The sequence below is a fragment of the Anas platyrhynchos genome, chromosome 2 (genome assembly GCF_047663525.1).
Source record: "Anas platyrhynchos isolate ZD024472 breed Pekin duck chromosome 2, IASCAAS_PekinDuck_T2T, whole genome shotgun sequence".
Lineage (NCBI taxonomy): Eukaryota > Metazoa > Chordata > Aves > Anseriformes > Anatidae > Anas > Anas platyrhynchos.
In genome coordinates, this window is record NC_092588.1 from 127915400 (window position 1) to 127935785 (window position 20386).

The following is a 20386-nucleotide window of genomic DNA, read 5'->3' on the forward strand; positions in this document are numbered from 1 at the left end:
TAATCTCTCTTGAAGGTGAAAACTTGGATGGAAATACACCTTGGAACTTCGAACATTATAATTGGATTATGGCCTGATGACAGAAATAGAAAGAAACCTCCACTGCTGCCTTTTGATTTCTGTTAGAAATATAAATTATGACAAGACTTGCTGGCAGAACATTTCTTGGTCAGCAATTTTAGGCCCAGATCTTCAATGTTTTCTCAGTAACACACCAAACAACTAGATTTATTACAGTGTCCTAGGAACATTTACACAGAAAAGCATACGGTCTGAAAATGAAGAAGTAGGATTGCTTCCCAGAAAACCTAGGATTACATTTAATGCACCTTGGGCAGGTTCCACCTTTGTTTCCCAAATGGACACAGTCTTTACATGCTAAGACCAGAGATGAAGTTCAGCTATGCTTCTTATTTTGTGATATTTTTAGCATGATGTTTCATGTACTCATTTATCTGTTCTTAAAAGTAAACCCTCTATCAAACAGACTGCTAAGAGCTAGTGAAAGATAATTGTGGAATAGACTTTGTTTGTGTTTCCCCTTCTGGAACTGAGGCTTGGCTAAGCAGTATCTCAAAACAAAGAGAGCTGAAACTGGAATCAGTTCTCTCTCCTATGCACCAACATAAATTCAGCCCCAAAGAAGGAGCAGGAGTTAGCAGAAAAACTAAATAAATGAAATCTTCACTCAATTCAACATTTTACCGCTTGTCATTCTGGGACAGGAACTCACAGAATCACAGAATTTCTAGGTTGGAAGAGACCTCAAGATCATTGAGTCCAACCTCTGACCTAACACTAACAGTCCTCCACTAAACCATATTGCTAAGCTCTACATCTAAACATCTTTTAAAGACCTCCAGGGATGGTGACTCCACCACTTCCCCGGGCAGCCCGTCCCAATGCCTCACAACCCTCTCAGTAAGGAAGTTCTTCCTAACATCCAACCTAAAACTCCCCTGGCGCAACTTTAGCCCATTCCCCCTCGTCCCGTCACCAGGCACGTGGGAGAACAGACCAACCCCCACCTCTCTACAGCCTCCTTTAAGGTACCTATAGAGAGCGATAAGGTTGCCCCTGAGCCTCCTCTTCTCCAGACTGAACAAGCCCAGCTCCCTCAGCCGCTCCTCATAGGACTTGTTCTCCATACCCCTCACCAGCTTCGTTGCCCTTCTCTGGACTCGCTCAAGCACCTTGATGTCCTTCTTGTAGCAAGGGGCCCAAAACTGAACACAGTACTCGAGGTGCGGCCTCACCAGAGACGAGTACAGGGGGACAATCACTTCCCTAGACCTGCTGGCCACACTGCTTCTTATGCAAGCCAGGATGCTGTTGGCCTTCTTGGCCACCTGAGCACACTGCTGGCTCATATTCACCCGACTATCCACCATCACTCCCAGGTCCTTCTCCGCCAGGCAGCCTTCCAATCCCTCATCTCCCAGCCTGTAGCTCTGCTTGGGGTTATTGCGGCCCAGATGCAGAACCCGGCACTTGGCCTTGTTAAACTTCATACAGTTGACCTCAGCCCATCGGTGCAGCCTATCCAGATCCTCCTGCAGAGCCTTCCTACCCTCGAGCAGATCGACACACGCACCTAACTTGGTGTCATCTACAAACTTACTGAGGGTGCACTCAATGCCCTTGTCCAGATCATTGATGAAGATATTAAAGAGGACCAGCCCCAGCACCGAGCCCTGGGGAATGCCACTAGTGACCGGCCTCCAACTGGATTTGACTCCATTCACCATGACTCTTTGGGCCTGGCTATCCAGCTAGTTTCTAACCCAACGAAGCGTACACCAATCCAAGCCACAAGCAGACAGTTTCCAGAGGAGAATGCTGTGGGAAATGGTGTCAAAAGCCTTGCTGCAGTCAAGGTAGACCACATCCACAGCCTTTCCCTCATCCACCAAGTGCGTCACTTTGTCATAGAAGGAGATCAGGTTCATCAAGCAGGACCTGCCTTTCATAAACCCATGCTGACTGGGCCTGATTGCCTGCTTGCCCTGCAAGTGCCGCGTGATGACACTCAAGATAATCTGCTCCATGAGTTTCCCTGGCACTGAGGTCAAACTGACAGGCCTATAGTTCCCCGGGTCTGTCCTCCGGCCCTTCTTGTAGATAGGCGTCACGTTTGCTAGCCGCCAGTCAACTGGGACCTAAAACTCAAACGTATGCTTCTAATTCCAATCCTTGCCCAGCATGTAAGATCACGAATTTGTTTCCTGCTGTCCCACTCATTCCCTCAGTGATGAGGACATGAGAAATGTTCATGTGGGACCAAAGGAACTGCACCTCTGCCAGAGTGCTGCTGTGACCTACAGTTCCCACAGCCACTTGCTCCCTTCACCAGATATTCTGTCACTCTTGGCCAGCTCTCCCTTTAAATATCTTATGAATTGAATACATTTCAGACAAAGGCTAGAAAAATCATGGAAATCTTTAATAATAAAAACATTAACAAGAAATCTTGATTTTATTTGTTACTACCATAATTAAGACCAATGGTTCTTGTACCAGAGACTTGTTTGCTAAGACACCATTTGGTATTAAACTGAAAATATAACAGTGGGCTAAGTTTACACTACATGCTTTCATCACAGGTCTCATCCAAGTATGATGACATTTTAAGAAAAGGTGCTGACCCCACTTGCACTTATGTTTATTTCCATTTTTACTATTCCACAGTCTTAATATTTAGAAAATATTTCTATATCCATGCCAGAGTAATATACAAATCCTCTGCAACATTTACTGGGGAGGTAATCCACTCACACATGAATGTTTCATTCTCACCGTGATTGCCTTTGTGTTTTTACCACACTTCCATCATAAATCTGCATCCCAATCAATAATATAAACAGAGGAAGCAGACTTTGTTCTCAGTGTCTGAATTTATGAGGCAGCTGAGAAGACAGATTTTGTATGAAATATGACATACTATTTTTAAGTGGAAATAACCAATCTTAAAGTGAAAATGTATGAAGAGTGACTTTTAAATTATACAATAAACCTTCCAAGACAAAGCTAAGGGTTAAGGATTGTGTGCTTCAAATGGGAGCCAGTCTCCCATGAGAAACTGCCAGCTGCTAAGACAGTACCAGCTAGGACTCAAGGGCTGGCAATAAGTATTCAGATTTCAGTGTGCTCAGTATATTTAACCAATTTGAGAATCACAGAATCACAGAATTTCTAGGTTGGAAGAGACCTCAAGATCGTCGAGTCCAACCTCTAACCTAACACTAACAGTCCCCACTAAACCATATCCCTAAGCTCTACATCTAAACGTCTTTTGAAGACTTCCAGGGATGGTGACTCCACCACCTCCCTGGGCAGCCTGTTCCAATGCCTCACAACCCTTTCAGTAAAGAAGCTCTTCCTAACATCTAACCTAAAACTCCCCTGGCGCAACTTTAGCCCATTCCCCCTTGTCCTGTCACCAGGCACGTGGGAGAACAGGCCAACCCCCACCTCTCTACAGCCTCCTTTAAGGTACCTATAGAGAGCAATAAGGTTGCCCCTGAGCCTCCTCTTCTCCAGGCTGAACAAGCCCAGCTCCTTCAGCCGCTCCTCGTAGGACTTGTTCTCCATGCCCCTCACCAGCTTCGTTGCCCTTCTCTGGATCCGCTCAAGCACCTTGATGTCCTTCTTGTAGCAAGGGGCCCAAAACTGAACACAGTACTCGAGGTGCAGCCTCACCAGAGCCGAGTACAGGGGGACGATCACCTCCCTAGCCCTGCTGGTCACACTGTTTCTGATACAAGCCAGGATGCCGTTGGCCTTCTTGGCCACCTGAGCACACTGCTGGCTCATATTCACCCGACTGTCCACCATCACTCCCAGGTCCTTCTCCACCTGGCAGCTCTCCAACCACTCATCTCCCAGTCTGTAGCTCTGCTTGGGGTTATTGCGCCCCAGGTGCAGGACCCGGCACTTGGCCTTGTTAAACTTCATGCAGTTGACCTCAGCCCATCGGTGCAGCCTATCCAGATCCTCCTGCAGAGCCTTCCTACCCTCGAGCAGATCAACACACGCACCTAACTTGGTGTCATCTGCAAACTTACTGAGGGTGCACTCAATGCCCTCGTCCAGATCATTGATGAAGATGTTAAAGAGGACCGGCCCCAGCACCGAGTGTCTGGACAAAGTGTAGAACTGGAAATTGGGTTCTTGATACCTTTCAGTGGCTGGGCCATTGGCTTGGTGTATGCATGTAGAGATGACTGGACCATCATGCCCAGAAGCTGGTGCAAGCTATTGCTGGTTGCAATGGGTACCGATCACTACAGCAATCCTACGTGCTTCAGTGTGTTCCTACATTCCTACCGCAATAACACATCTATAATTGTCAACTCTCTGATGATTGTTAAAAACACAAAATTAAGTATTTTAAGCCTCAAGAATATGGCTATGGATAAAAGATATAAAGATACACATATGTATACACATGTATACATATACTAGCCCAAAGCTTATACATGAGATTATTTCTAAACAACTAATCCTTTTAAATCTGAAATGCAAACAAGTGAGTGAAGTGAAAAAAATATATTTTAAAAATTATAAAACATTTTAAAAACAAATTTTAAAAGTATATTTTAAACATTTTTTTAATATAATTGTTCCCATAACATTTGCAAGGCACTTGGAAAGACTTAACTGTGAATGCTGAATAATAATAATTAAACTGACTTATGTTTTAAATGACTATTTGGTTTGATACGTGAACTCATAGTTCTTAGAACTGGTCTTCAGAGGGAACTGTATAAAATAACTTACTTGCATTAGCCACCCCATGTGTATTTCTACTGCACTTATTAGCACCTCTGCTCAGTTTAATTAATCCACTGTCAAAGCTGACTATGTTCATCACCCAAAGGCATTCTCAGTGTAGAACAGGAGTGTCACAAGGGGAGCCAGCACCAAATAACTTCTGAGGCTTAAACTTTACTCACCAGCTTGCCACAGAACAGCTTCCTCAGGGAGATACAAGCCCTTAAGAATTAACCCTTTTTTTTTTTTTCCCCCCCCTCCATTAATACCACAAAATGATTGAAAAGCCATTCATGAAGTCTATGACTTTATGTGGTAATAGGACCTCTCTGAAGTGCTAGAGGTGCTGAATGCAGTGGGGTTTGTTGGGTTAGATTTCTGCCACTACAGTGATAGAAAACCAAGAAGACAGAATGCCAGAGATGAGAGAAAAATGGGAGCACACAGCTGGGAGAGGGTCAGGTGGGGAAAACAGGGCTGTACCTTCTATGGCCGTAGGCCAATAGGTTGGGCTACTTATCTAAAATCCTGCTAAAAGCCAGAATACATCTGATGTAGATCTAATTGGTCATTATTAGCCTAACCTCTTCACTCTGCAAATCTTTGCACTTCTACTGCATTTAGCATTTTGGGACAACTAATAATTTGTTCCCACTTTGGGAAAGGAAAAATATATTAATTGAGAGTGTTTTGTAGGAAAGCAAACAAAACAATACAGTGATTTTCTGTGAAGGTTGCCAAAGCCCATCTCATTGACCTTGACGGAAATCAGCTGATATCCATTTGAGTGATTCACTCATGTGGATTTCAAGAAAGACAAGCCTGAGAATGACTTAGTTTATGCAACTCTGTAGCATAATTTGGAATAATAAGATGTGACAGTAATATGGCTTGTTCAGAGTCTCTTTACTATTACATGGCTTAACATCTCTTTTTAGTGCTAGTAATAATGAATCGATATTTCTCTTTAAATGACTTCAAGTGGACAACATCTATGAAAGATACAGAAAGTATCAAACAGAAGATATAGGCAATACAAGAATCAATTACCTAACTCCTCGTCACGCATGACTTGTAGACATCTACAGAACTGATAATTTTGATAATTCTTCCTAGGTGAAGATGAAAGATAGCATCTTCATGATTTTTGTCATCTTTTATGGTGGCTTGAAATAGCAGAAAAGAAGTAACTAACTGTTTTGTTAAAATGGAAAGTATACAGGCTCCTATATGGCCACATACTAATTTAATTACAACAACCATCATTGCTCAGGTGAAAGAAAACTATTATCTCATGAGTAACATGATACTGAAACACAAGCATGAGAGATATGAAAATGATTCAGTGTAGTCATTATGTCATATACTGCACTTTGCTTAATATTAGCAATTTGCAGATACTAGCATTAAAGAATACAGCCTGGGGATAGGGTGCTCCCAGACAAGCTGAGGTTTTCTTTTTTACCGGGGCTTTGCTTCACCATTGTATTCATTGTTGTTGTTGTTTTTTGTTTGTTTGCTTAATTAAATACACACAACACACATATTTAAGAACAAGCGATAAAAATCCTTTCTGTGCCTGGGGAGAGTACATATATACATGGAGGGAATGTGAAAGATAATAACGTGCTACTTTCTGATGGTTCCAGGAACACAGTACTACTTTTGTATCAGAAAAGCGTGTGCCAACTTCAAATCAGCATTTAATGAACCCAGGCAGGAAATGGGGGATGGGAGAGGGTGTATAGTGAGCAGGTCCTCATCTTAGTTGAAAGCCATATATAGGAAACCTGAAGAATAGAAAGTGAGCTTTTGTCCAGGCTTCCAAAGGCTCTAAAGTGAAAGCATTTCCTTTTCTTAGCTGGTAGGCTGGCTTGAAAAAGCTGTGGGGCAGTTGAGGTAAATGATACTAAATTTGGCTACAAAGAGTTCAACCACAGCACAAGCAGCGGCAAAATTCCCATTTTACTTGAGAAAGATGAATTGTTCCCTATTGCCCAGGCTCTAACTGTTATCACTAAGATCATTTGGAAACAATAACACTGACTTCTCTAAAGTATTTAAGTCAACAGAAACAACTATGAAACAAATAATTCATGATTTTGAAGTAATTCTAGCTCTTCACTGGTATTCTCTGTATCTTTAGTTATCATTTTTTAAGGTGTGAAGGGTCATATATTAAATTGATTCAAATATATTCTATGCTATACTTCATGCAGAAGTTATCCCTGGCTTTTTCCTGCCTTATATCTACCAAGTGCCAGTAAAGGAATACAGTCAAGAAATCTTTCCTTTCCCCTTTCCCTTTCCTCTCCCCTCCCCTCTCCTCTTTTATGCTATTCTATTAGAGACCCATGCACAGATGAACACTATGCACTTTACAACACACAACCATGACAAGTCTGTGCCTGAGAAAACTTAAAGTGTAAATTACAGAAGAAAAAAAAATGGATTGTGTACGGGTATAGATCTTTGGAGGTACAAGAGAAAATAAGGAGATGATACTGGTTAGCATGATGACTGGCATTGCCAGCATACCAGTGGCTTAACCTTTGTCAAGATTCTTTCTAGCACTGAGACAAATGAGAATTTTCTAGAAGATGCTGAATGTGAATAATGAAAAAATTTGAGATCTCTGTGGTGATTTCCTTTTAAGCAGGAGGAACAGAAAGGGAGAAAACATACTGTGAAAGTATCTTTATTTTGTGGGTTCACTGCATAACAGAATGGGTTCCTTGTTCATACTATGGGTTCCCCTTCACCATGGTAATACACACCAATAACAAAGCAGCCTGCCTTTCTGTGCTGTGCCAAGGCCTGGAGATCAAGGAATAAGTCAAATCCCCTTCACTACTGCAGCAAGAACAGCCTAAAGAGGCATATCTAAGTTCCTAAGATCTTAGTCTGAGAGCAGCAGGTTAGTGAGAAATTTCTCAGTTTCCCCATCGGTGATATAGGCATTGTGAAAGGCACAAGAAACTTTTCATGACATCAGAAAGGCTAAATGAGGAGATAGTCTGGGCTTCATCATCAAAACTATGAATGCAAGCAATTTCAGACAGAAAGCTGGAGAGGGAGAGAACACAGGTGAGGGACCAAAATTGCTTCCAGCTTCCCTAGCTGCTCTGTGGAGAGCTGCGAATGAGTTTGTTCTTCTGAGGGCCCTGATGGTCTCCCAGCCTTTCCCCTGCACCACGCGATTCTAGCAGACATGTAAATGTTCTCTGTTCTGCATGGAGTTTCAGACATGTGCTCTGACTTCCTGTAGGTAGCCACAGATGTTTCAACCACCTCCACATGGCTGAATATATTAGACATAGGCAAGATGAGCAGTGACTTTTTGTTTTCTACATGACCGACTGACTTTTGCTGTAGGAAGCCACATTCCAGTACAAAACAATACCAGACAATAAACACATAGGGCATTCTTCTCCAGGAGTGGATTGTGAGATACCAGTCTGTAGTACAGTTTTCTAGACTCAATGGCTTCTAAATTCTGGTCATTTAAAAACACATTTCTGAAAGAGCTTTAAATTAGATTCATGAGACAAAAAGCCATTTACATAACCTCTCTAAAGCTCTTCCAAGAGCTACATGGACCTGACCACTGGGTGGTCTCAACCGCCAGTGCACCAGATACAGAGGTATAGGATGGAGACACTTTGTTTTTCTGTCTTGCATCACCTAATGTGTTTTCAGCCTATACAGAAACTGTTTCCTGTACAACCATTTGCTTTAAGGGGAATGTTGGTCATATGTGAAACCCTTTAGTCCTTTGCTTTATTTTACTTTTGTAAAAGGTAGAACACTTTATTTATTCAGACTAAGTTAAATATCCATTCCCCAAATAAAAAAACAGCTTCAGTGAAACACATGGTAAAACAGCTAATTAGATTAGAGGGGATCTCTTGACTCTTCAGCTCTCTTCAGGCTAAGGAAGCCAATTTAACGAGATTAGCAATTTTTCATTGATTTCCTAAAGAAGGTTCAAAAATGCAATATACCCTGAAGCCATTTTGAATATCTAACTTTTCCTTCTTATTCACTGTAGTATTTATGGAAACAGAAAATTGCTGTTTCATTATCCATACAAACAAGAATTATCTTTCTAGTAATGCTTTATTGAGTTAGGTGTAGGAATTAGACCTGGATGCATTTAGCCATTTAGCATTTAGCTCATTTGAACACCCGGATTTAGTTATGTATGATCAGCAGTCCTGCTGGTTGGGTCTTGATTATTGGGATTATCAAATCCAGTTGATTATTCTTGCCTCCACTTCTGACCATATACACCTGCAAATATTGCAAATTGCACTCTTCATCCTAAATCCTCCTCTGAGGATCAAACCTCTAATTCTTCCGAAGGAAAAATTACTTTCTCCAGTGAAGAAGTGTCAGAAATAATCCTCTAAGTGTAACAGTCCAGACTTTTACAGGACCACAGTTTGACCCCTAGATACTAGATGCATGATGTATTTCTTATAAAATAATTATGTTCACTACTACGTTGTTCCCCAGGCCCCATTAAAAAAAAAAAAAAAAAAAAAAAAAAGTTAATAGGGTGATTAAATCCCACGGATTTAAATCTATGAAAATATCCAGCAGTGATATCTCAGTGATGGCAGATAGAGAGTGTAATGTAATATTTTGTCAGCCTTCAGAAATTCCTGATTAAGCCCCATCATCTTCTCCCCTACATGTATTTTCAGAGGACACCAATTTCATCCATAGATAGGAGTGGGACAGGACTAGATTGCTGAAGCATACTTTTAAGGGTTGTTCAAAGGCAGAGCAGAGTATCAGCAGAGGGACTCTGCTACAACAGTACTGGATGCCAAGATAATGACAGCACCAAAAGGCAGTGCATATTGTTTCCCTAACAGATGAAAACTCTGGCCACATTCAGCTCAAAGGTAGGAAGGCACAACTACACTGAAGACAAATGAAGCTAAATTTGGCCCAGAAGTTGTCTGGAGTTTAAAAGCATGTTTGTCTAGCTTCTGCAGGCAAAGCTGACTTTGTGAAACCATGTCTCCAAAAAAAAAACCCACCTGTTTAAAATCTTAATTAGACATTGATATTGCACCTTAACAATGAAACTGAATTAAAACAAGTTTACTTTTAGATAAGTTCTTTATGTTCTGGGATATAATTCCAGTCCCCTACAACTTAATTAGCTAAATATACAATGTAACCTTCCATCTGGTAGAGTAATTTAACAGGAATAATTGTGCACCACCATAACTCAACGAGACACTGAGGAAAACCATTGAAATGCTATTTCCTTTCCTTTGGAAGAGAATTATGTACAATTTCAGCATGCTTTGCATTTCTAACAGTTAAAGCCAACAGGGAGGTATCACTCTCATTTATATTACTTTCCCATGAGAAAATCAAAAGCAAAGTACAAAGCTTATGCCGTTGTTCATGAATGGCTCTGTAATACTTACTTGGCTTTAGCCAGAACATGTTATTTGGCAGCTAAAACCTTTAATTAGAATTGTGGGTTTGAACAGATTTTTCAGTGAAACTATGTTTTGCAGGAGTTTGGAGAAGTGCAATCTTTACTAACCAACGTATTCTATTTTGGATGATATGATACCATGTGATTTCCACTTTTCACTTCTCTCTCTGTTTCTCTTTTTGCCATCTTTTAGATGTTCTTGCTTATTTTTCTGAAAGTTTTCAATTGTCCCTGTCCTAGACACAGTAGAAGAAAAAAAACTTTGAAGTCAGTAGCAAACAGTCCTGTTTGATTTGTGTGGAACAAAGTGCTTCAAATTTTATGTATAATATTTTGTAACTTATTTATCCAGAAGGAATAGACTTTCAAATACCATTAATATCATTCCACTTCATTTTCAATGGACACTGTACTCTTAAAATCCTTCATATTTTAGGACTGCTTTTTTATTTAAGCTATGTTTCCATCAGGTTCAAAAGTAAAAAAGGTGTCTAGTATTGGATTACCTACTTACCAAAAACATTATGCAAGCTACTTGTTAATGCTGATTTATAAAGTGTTTCTGAAAACATACATAGTTTGTGTAAGAAAATCTTTAGGTAAACACATGATGGAGAACTTTGCAATTCAATTTTGGCTACCCATCGAGCAGCAAAAGAATTTGGACAGCATTTAGAGCAGGACTATATAATTAGATAAGCCATCAAGAAAATTCAGAATTTAGCACAACAGAGCAATTAATATCAAGGGAGAAGGTGACACATATACAAGTAGCAGGATTTGTGCTAAAACAAAAACAGAATGAAAAATCTTTATCCAGGCCATCTTGAAATTGAATTAGAATAATCACCAATGTGCAATACCTTGTTTTCCTGCAATTACAACTAAGTGTTAAATGAAGTATCCTAGAGGAACCAAATTGTGCTAATGGAAAGACGGTGATGGTCTTTATGGGAATCATAATAGAGATGACTCCTGTTGAATCCTGGTGCAGGCCTTGGCAGGCATACAAAAGCACACCAATGCAAGCTCTGTATTCTCTGACAGTGTCATTCAACCTACCCTAGCATTCATCTGTATTTTGTTTTAAGCTATCTCAGAATATTTTCCCTGCCACCCAAGCTAGAGTGACACAGTACTGCTTCTCACCCCCATTGTACAGAACTCTGAGGGACCTAGGACGATGGCTGCAGCACGGTGTGGTAGCTACAACAGTATTACATTTCCTTAGAGCTGTTGGCTTCCAAGGGCTGAACTCAACTTTGGTCTATCCATTATACGAATCCAGAAGAAGCTGCCAGCAACAGTTTACTTCAAATTCACTCTTCAACTATGAGTGAAAGTTGCTTTCAACTTATTGATAGTGAATTTAGTGAATTATATGGGAACAGAAGTCAAAAAAAGAAGGGCTAACAATCAGGATACCTCTTTTTTTGTATCTTACACTGTGGTAAATGCTGGTGATTTTCTTCAGTCAAATCACCTAGCCCAAATTTGTCAAGACTGCTCATTAACTAAGGAAACCAAGGACTGCAGGAAACAGGAATGCTTAGCATCTCTGAAAAGAAGAATAAAATTAGGAAAATTATATCATGTTTGCCTTCTTTCCCTGCTTCAATGAAGAAAGTGCCTCTCCCATTTGTTGTGCTTGCTCATAAACTAAGAGAAAAATAATGACTCTCTCTACTGAGCTTGACTTCTTCATTTTGGCAGACATGATAATTGAGGGTTTGTGATCCTCTACGCCTATTTTTTTGTACTGGAGACCAAAAGAAATCTAGCTTTTTCATACGCTCTTACTTCACAGGAGAGTGTTTTCCTAGAAAAGGCAAACAGAAATGAAATTTGGTGTCATGAAAGGGAAGAGGAGAAAACCATTTCACATGTTCTTCCAGTTTCAACTGCTCCAGTAAATTACTGAGTCACTAAGTGCAGAAAGAATGATGGTAAGGACATATTCGAATTAATTTCTTCTTTGAAACAAAACAAAACTAAACTAAACTAATCAAAAACCTACATGTACCAAGTTCTCATTCAGAAATCTTTCACTCTTATTACACAACAGCTATGCTGTTATTCTACGGCCTAATCAGGTTAACCTAACGTGGTTTTTACAAAGTGATCTTGATGACTGTGCAGCACAGCCTTCTTCCTCCCTTTCATCACGATATTAAGCAATCCTTCATCTCCTTTCCTGTATGAAATTACCTAATTTTCCCCCTCCAAGCTAGAACTTTGTACTATTTGGTATTTAAAAATAAAAATAAAAAAAATAAAAAAGTTCTACATTTCCATTGAGCATGCTTCCAATTTTTGGAAAGTGAGCCACAAACATCTTCTCAAATAGTGCTATTGTGAGTGTTCCTCAGATCCCTGAGCAAAATATGAGATGTAAGCTTACAAGTTCCATAAGCAAAGAAAGATTCGACAGGCATAAAACCAAAACAAATAGAAATAGTGATTCCCATTCCCATTCATGATTGTACTAAACTCATGAAAGAAAAAAAAAAAAAAAAAGTTTATATTCTGATGTCCCTGGAAATTTCTTCCACCAAGAGAGAAAATGTGAGGCAAAATACAGAAATTCTATCACTAGCAACATTTTAGAAAAGCATGCATCTTTGGTTAGGGAGCTAACCTTTATTGTCATTTACTGGCCTTTGCTGGTTTGCATCAACACTTGCATACAGAAAATGAAATGTTACAGATTAAAGAAAATGCAAATATTATGGCCACTTGCCAGAATTTCTGCATTTATTTCAAAAAGGTTAAAAAAAAAAAAAAAAAAGTTTTGCTAGCTTTACAGAAACCTCTTCAAGCAGATATTTTCCCAGATAGATAGACAATTGAATGATGGAGTTCAGCAATCAAAAATTCCCTATATTAAATGATCAGGTTTTCAAAGTGCACAGCTCCCATTAGAGCTCTTATAGCAGTCAGTATGAATTTCAAAAGTGTTCAGTAGCTGGGAGGAATTTTCAAACCTCTCTGGGTAATTTAGACACATTAGTCTCATTGAAAGTTAATGAGCCATGTGCTGCTCAGGCTTTTGGGTGCTTTGCAGAAAACTTACATGTTACAACAGGTATCCATGGTGAAGTCCTGGGCATTTTAAAACTTTGCTCTTACACTACTTGGGTCAAATTCTGCTCTCAGCTACAGATATGTAGCTTCTCCTAATAATGTATTTATCTGTTCAATGAAGCAATAGCTTCCCTTGCTCTGCTCTTTTTGAAAGTCTGTCAGCACAGAGCATCAGATTGCAGCTGTGCAAAGCTGCATGTCCTGGTATCTGAGCCCCTAGGACAGCCCCAGTTCTCCATGCAGCAAAGCTCTCTGAAGCCTGCTGCTGACAAGTTCTGCTGCATCCTGGAAAGAAAGGATGAGAGGTACAGAGTAACCACAGCCACTGCACTAGGATGTTAACCCTGGTACCTCACTGTAAACATAGACAGCAAGATTGTTATGCTCTTCCCTAGTTACCTATGTGTCCTATTAATCTAGATGTTAGAAGAATAAAAACTGGACAGAATATTTTCATCTTAACCATGGCCTATCTACATCCATTTCAAAAAGATTAATAAGGAGATGCCACTTCAGGACTAATTAAGCCAAGGTTAAATAGATTACTGAGTAATAAAGCAAGAAAATCTGAGGATTTGCAATGCCTGTGTGAGACTCAGTGTTCCCTTGGTAGTGAATAACATATCAGGATGTCAGGAAAGAATCATTCAGCTTTGCTTCTCATTAATCTGATCTTAGAGCAATCAATCCAATCAGACTTGTCTTCCAAGGGCATTACATCAAAGTTGGAGAAAAGAAAGATACCTCTATATTCTGGATTATGCTTATAAAAAAAAAAAAAAAGAGAGAGAGAGAGAAGCAAACCAAAACTGTGATTAAAGCCTTAAAATATATATTCCTTTCCAAAAACTGAAAAGAATGTGAGGTTTACTTTCACATGAATCACTGACTTCATGCAGGTTCAGCACCATAGAGGGTTTACCAGGAGCCAGTGGCAATAAGTGTTCATAGCCCAAAGGAAAGGAAAAGAGGTTCACCCCTTGTGGCAAAGGTCAGATTTCTGCAGGCTTATAGCCTGTCCATATACGAGTGTTCGTGGGACATCTTTGTCTAGTAAGGTCCCATGAGGATGACACAGGCTCCAGAATGTCCCCTCTGCCTGGAGGATGGCCCTATAACCACTCAGATAAGTTTAGGGTCATTTGATTTGTGTCAATCTGGTTCCTGTTGCTTTTACTCTCAACCTGATGAACAATCATTGGAACATTTGTGGGGATGTTGCTGAAGGCTGGAATTACAACTCCAGGATAGAGAGAGACTGAACTTGTAAACAGGACATTTAACAGTTGCTACTTTCATGGTTGCAGAGAGCTATCAAATACCTACCCTTGCTAACATACAATATGCTGGACACTACATTTCTATTTGCTTATCAAATTCACTATGTAAATGACATAAAAATGGTTAGGCTAATGATTATATTAGTATTTGTCTATTTATTCTGTAGATATCTTTTCAGAGAGTCATCAAGTCCTTTATCCAATTTTGTAACTGATGCACTGCATGCCCAAATATTTGGAATAACGTATAGAAAACATCTGGATTTAATTATATTATAGTCCTCTTATGCAGACAATGGGAATTGAATTAAGGAATATTTTGAAACCCCCACAGAGATATAAAAGTATTAGCAGCTGCACGAGAACTTTACTATTACAATGTTTGAAAATGTTTTGTTTTACAGATCAACAGTCTGACACATCATAAATATCAATCATAACATTTAAGATATATAAACATGGAAGAAAAATTAAAACTTGCATTTCAAAAACATGTAGATAAATTCACAGCATTTAAAAGATGTAGAGTGTATTGTTTTGTTTAAAAAATGAAAATGTATTGCCTATTGGCACAGAACATATATGTTGTACAGTAGTATTAAGCAGAGAGGCATGTAAGGGCTTATTGTGACCAAATCGCCTGAATCACATTTTTATAGAATCTTGTTATATTACCACATATTGTACAAAGATCACATTAAATAATTCACCCAGAATAAATTAGCATTTTGCTTGTCATTCTTTCGAAAATATTTGGGGATATAACATGAGCTTAGAGAGTCTGCCCCAAAGTATTAGATGCAGACTGGGTTTTCTTTCTGAATGCATACTGCTTCCAAATGCCGCTTCTTTTCAAGTCAATACCAGTTTTGCAGTGAGTTTTCAGTCTCCCAGTGGCTAAATCACATTCAAAGGCTATTAGCACAGTAGGGGGTCAGACTTTCCCTCTGAATGTAACTATATCACTCAACAGCAGACTCATGCAATAAGCGATCTAATGTTTTCTTTTCTTTCTCTTTTTTCCCCTCTTAGTGTATCCCTGCATTCCTGGATACCGGTCACTGCACCAAGGACCTGAGGCAATAGCCACATGGCCTCCACCATCATCCTTCTAGCTTTATGATGCAGAAAAAGACAAGTCTACAGTTCACCTGCTGTCAAGAAAAACAGTTCATTTGCTAAATCCTTTGAAACATTCTGAAATGTTCAAATGAACATTCTATTGTAAATTATTATACATTCCTATGTGTAAAAAACACATACAAATGTGTGCATGTATATGTGTGTGTATGTAGATACACATATAAACTTTGGCAATCAAGGTCACAAAATATATTATTCCAATTTCACCTCTTTCCATGAATTCCCCTCACAATGTCCTGAAAAACTTTGTCTAAAGGCACCATACCATCTGAAGACAGATACTGTATCTACCATGCAAAAGAGAGACAGTTATTAAACCCAGAAGTTATACTGAGATAAAGAAAATAGTATCATAAAGATCTGTGAAATGATGGTTTGATTAGAAACTACACTTATCAGGACTGAAGCTTGCACTAGCTGTTAGTGTTGGGAAATACTGACTCTTGATACCGTGTGGTCAATCCAACGTTGTAAAGATACAGTCAGGATCTTTGAACTTACCCTTAGCATCATCCTGAACAGGCTTTGTGGATTATGATATATGCCTTGCTGGTGGATAGCCTGGTTAAAATAAAGGGTGGGAGAATTACTGGGTAAGAGGATCGAATAAACTACTCTAACTCACCCGTTTTACGGAGTGGAAAATCATCCTTGGCATCCTGTGCTCCTGGTAAAGTGTATTTGTACGGTGGCGAGGCCCCACTCAGGGGTGGAGAGCTTTGATCCAGTGAGGTATGGTGGGCAGCCCTGCAGCAGACACAGAGGGGTCACAAATTAGCAGTCGCTGAGGTGACCAGCAGTAACTATCTACACATGTTGTACACATGTCTCAGCTGTGTTTATGTTCTTGTTCCTCTAAGTGTGCACAAACCACAGGCTCATGTAACCAATTTCACTTTTACAGTAAGTTATGGAACTCCTCGGGATTCCCAAGAATGTGCTTTTTGCACTCATTATAAAAGTCACATAGGATAAGAGTCATGTTGACCTACAGACAGGATCTGTCACCAGTTTGGGGAATTGACCATTTTAGATTGTTGCATTTTAATATGAACCATCTGAAGCACAGCACAAGCCATTTAAGTCTTGTTTATTACGTACAAATAGATGTGTATTGACCCAGCCTTTTCTAACAAAACGTGGGTGGATTTTCAGGGTGGGATGTATGTGTGTGTGAGGGTGGAAGGTGCTGTTGGTATGTAAAACAGAAAAAAATAATGAGTTACTACTATCTGTTGAAAAAAAAGTGCTAACTATTTAGACAAGAGGAGACGGGGAAGCTAAATCCTTGCATTTAATTTCATTTTGGAAGTTTTCTGAGTACACCACTGCAGCACATAGCATTCACATCAGCAGAGAAGCTCCAAACTGAAGAACACTTGCTGACAATTGCTGAATGAAGGAAATAGTGTGGGCAGATCTTTCTGGATGTGGAAACAGCAAATTGCAAAGAAATTGCATCATTTGGCCTAGAGACAGGTTTTTATTTTTGGTTGATATTTTTATTTAGAGGGAAAGAGGGGAAAAGGAGGGAAACTTTCATACTTTGTATTTATCTAAACCTCATTTTACTTGGCCTCTTACAGAGCCTCTCCCTTTGTTTTCAATGTAATGTGGCTAATCCAGTAATACTATGTCTCTGTCAAAGAGAGTCACTACTGAAATGAGGCACTACTTTCCCTAGCGTAGCAGAAGACATCCCTCTGTAGAGCTTCTAGTTTTCACCCATCTGAAAACTCAGAACTAAGCTCACACTATTACTCCAGAAATCTTACTCAAGAGAATTTTCACATTACTTGGAAGAAATTATTTATTCTATCTCCACCAGAAACAATGTAACTGTGTATTAAATCATGTTACCACAATGTTCTGATTAGCTCCAAATGGGAACTCCTTCAGTAATTCTTTTTAAAAAGAACAAGTACTAGAAAAAATTCTAATGTACTATATGCATTTCTGTTTGTCCTATTGAAGGCCAGCTTGGGGATAATGTTGAAATCTTTTGGAAATGCAGTCAGATATTTTTATTATTATTTTATTTAATGACTTAAAAGAATGTGTCTGTTGTAATGAGGAAGTTAGTAAGGAATTAATTAGTTAAAAATAAAGAAAATAAATTAACTCTTAGAATAGTAGTATATGCATTACAGGACCCAACAAAATCACTTGTTTCAGTGGCCTAAGCAGGTTCTTATCAATGCTAAGCCATTGTCAGAATATGTAGTTTTGGACACTGAAATCCATCAGAGTTAGAGAAGTTAAAAAAAACACTATCCTTCTCAAAATCCTTGTGACTTACTTACATCATACAAATAACTTCACTGGAAGCCGTCTCTTCATGAAGAAACAAGTTTTGTCACTGATTCAAAATCCAAGCAGATCAAAGACAAATTGTTTTAAGTGCAAAAATTGAAGAGACTTGGGAAAATATCAAGTGTAATTGGAAAATCATGATAGCATCAAGAGATGAAGCAGTTTAAATAAAAGGTTTATACAAATTTCTGACACCATTGTGTTCTGTACAGCTGTCATGTTGTCACTGCCCACTGAGTACTCTTCAGTTCAACAAGATATGTCAAACTTTTTGCTAACTTCTTGGCTGAATTTTCATCTTGTTCTGGAGTTAAACTCTTAGCATCCCTGCTGGAGGATCTTTCTGACTAGTTTAAGTAGATACCTCAACAGGGGAAGGAAATAGCCTAACACTGAACATACGTGTACCAGAGCTTGGGGTGGCGGTTCATGGAATGATTCTTCCCATTTGCTGGAGAGTCTTTTGTTGCCGATTTACTCAACAGGAACTCTTGAAGTTTCTGCTTCACTTCTGTACTGGCCACTGCCCCTATGACACACAGAATTAAACATATCTAATTTTTACTTTAAAAATTACATTTTTAAAGAAAACAAAAAATCTATCACAAAACAAACAAACAAACAAAAAACAAACAAACAAACAAACAAACAAACAAAACAGTCCATATCCTTGCTGCTGAAAGTGCTGTAAATTAAAAAAATATTGGTGTAAATCAGTCAAAATGAGATAACATTTGGATTAGTGTTTATCTATAGATGACTGAAGTTGGTCGTAACCCAAAAATCCAGTGAAGTCATAAAAGAATCTTTCATCAGTAGATGAGGCCAGTTATCCAAGACCAGATATATCTAAAGAATTTAGAGCATTTCCTAATAATTCCCAAATCCAAAATCAATGACAGAACTAAAAACAAAAGGACATTTTGAGTAAGCAGTGAAGACTGGTTTTTCTTTTTGTAAAAAGATAGTAATAGCACAGCAAATCTGCCCTTTGAACAGTTTGATTATGAGCAGAATTCTGTAAAAAATGAGTCAAAAATGAGCCTTTTTATTCATGCCACTCAAGAGCCTCTACCTGTGATGTCTGAAAGATGGACTACAGAAACATGTTGCAGTTGATAACTCTACTCTTATGTCACAAAAATGACAGAAAGACAACATAACAGAAGACACACTGTATTTTGACCTCTCTCAGTCACTAGCTCAAAAGAGCAAAATCAGCAGGGCACGTCAGTGTCAGGTTAAACTATTGATTCCTACTTCCAGCATGGGGCAGGCTTCTTTACTCAGTCATAGTATTCTTTGAAAAAAGGACATAAAAAAGGAAACAAAAATTATTTCAGTTTTCCCCAAACAGTGATAAAAAAGGGAAGAAAAAAATGTTTCTTTGAAAGTAGTAGCACCAGGGAATACTGATACTCTAAGTATTTGGCTACCCAACAGCACAGCTAGCTGGTGAGCATGTCCCCCAGTGACCTTGTTCCCATAAAATATCTCTACTACCCCTCAGTTTCAGATCCTAACTCCACTTTTTGTATGTTTCTTCCCTCCTCTACTCATTAAGTAGATAAGCAGCATCATATGCCGGGGCTGGGCTTGGGGGTCACAAGTGCTGCTAGAAATCAAACTGTAAAGGGAACCATGGAGTTCACACTGCTGCCCATCCTCTGGCATAAGTGTAAATGAAGTCCAACTGTTTGTATGGATGCTGATTTTCACACTACCTATAGGATCCTTGGGGCTTCTTCCACCCTTGCCTTTCTGGGTCATTAGGCTGGTGGTTTGAAAATTATTAATGTTGCAGAGAGCAAGGAACCCGACTAGACCAGGTTGAGGAGGATAGACGAACAACTTCAGATTGCTAATGCTCCACCAAAAAAGCTTTCTGCAGACAGAGGAACAGATCTACCCCTCGCTTTTCCCCAAAGAATGTGAAAATAACACCACTGCTGCCACCTAAACAAGAATTATTTGAAAGCTCTGTTTGACAGCGATATAATGCTCTCAGGGATTCATTGTTTACCAAAGTAATGTAAGACCATGGACACTTTAATTTCTAGTCTACAGTATGGTATACCCACAGCTGTTGAACTAATAGTTTTCCACCCAAGAAAAAAAGGCAAGAGTGTACGATCCCCCTGAGCATTATGTACAACACTTTTCTCGTTTTGTCTCTGTTAGTTAATATATTTTGCTCAACTAGGAGGCCAAATAACAGTGTCTCCTTGTGGCATCTTCATTTTAAATACATTCACAATCTATTTTTGCAACATAATTTTTAAGCTGACCTGACAAAAGAGAATTATTTGTATCTGTCTCCCTCTAGTGA

The 20386-nt window shown here is 39.2% G+C and overlaps 1 protein-coding gene across 24 annotated transcripts in view; it reads right to left on the bottom strand.

Moving 5' to 3' along the window:
* Window positions 1-20386, bottom strand: part of HDAC9 (histone deacetylase 9) — a 473035-nt gene that overhangs the window by 207340 nt on the left and 245309 nt on the right. For 19 of the 24 annotated variants that reach the window (XM_038173868.2, XM_072033568.1, XM_072033566.1 and 16 more), the window contains 2 exons: window positions 18460-18586; window positions 16370-16491 (listed from right to left, as the gene is read on the bottom strand). In XM_038173868.2, the coding sequence (XP_038029796.1) occupies window positions 16370-16491; window positions 18460-18586 (249 nt within the window). The remainder of the gene's footprint in view (window positions 1-16369; window positions 16492-18459; window positions 18587-20386) is intronic. The other 5 variants (XM_072033569.1, XM_038173862.2, XM_027450905.3 and 2 more) reach the window with 1 other exon arrangement.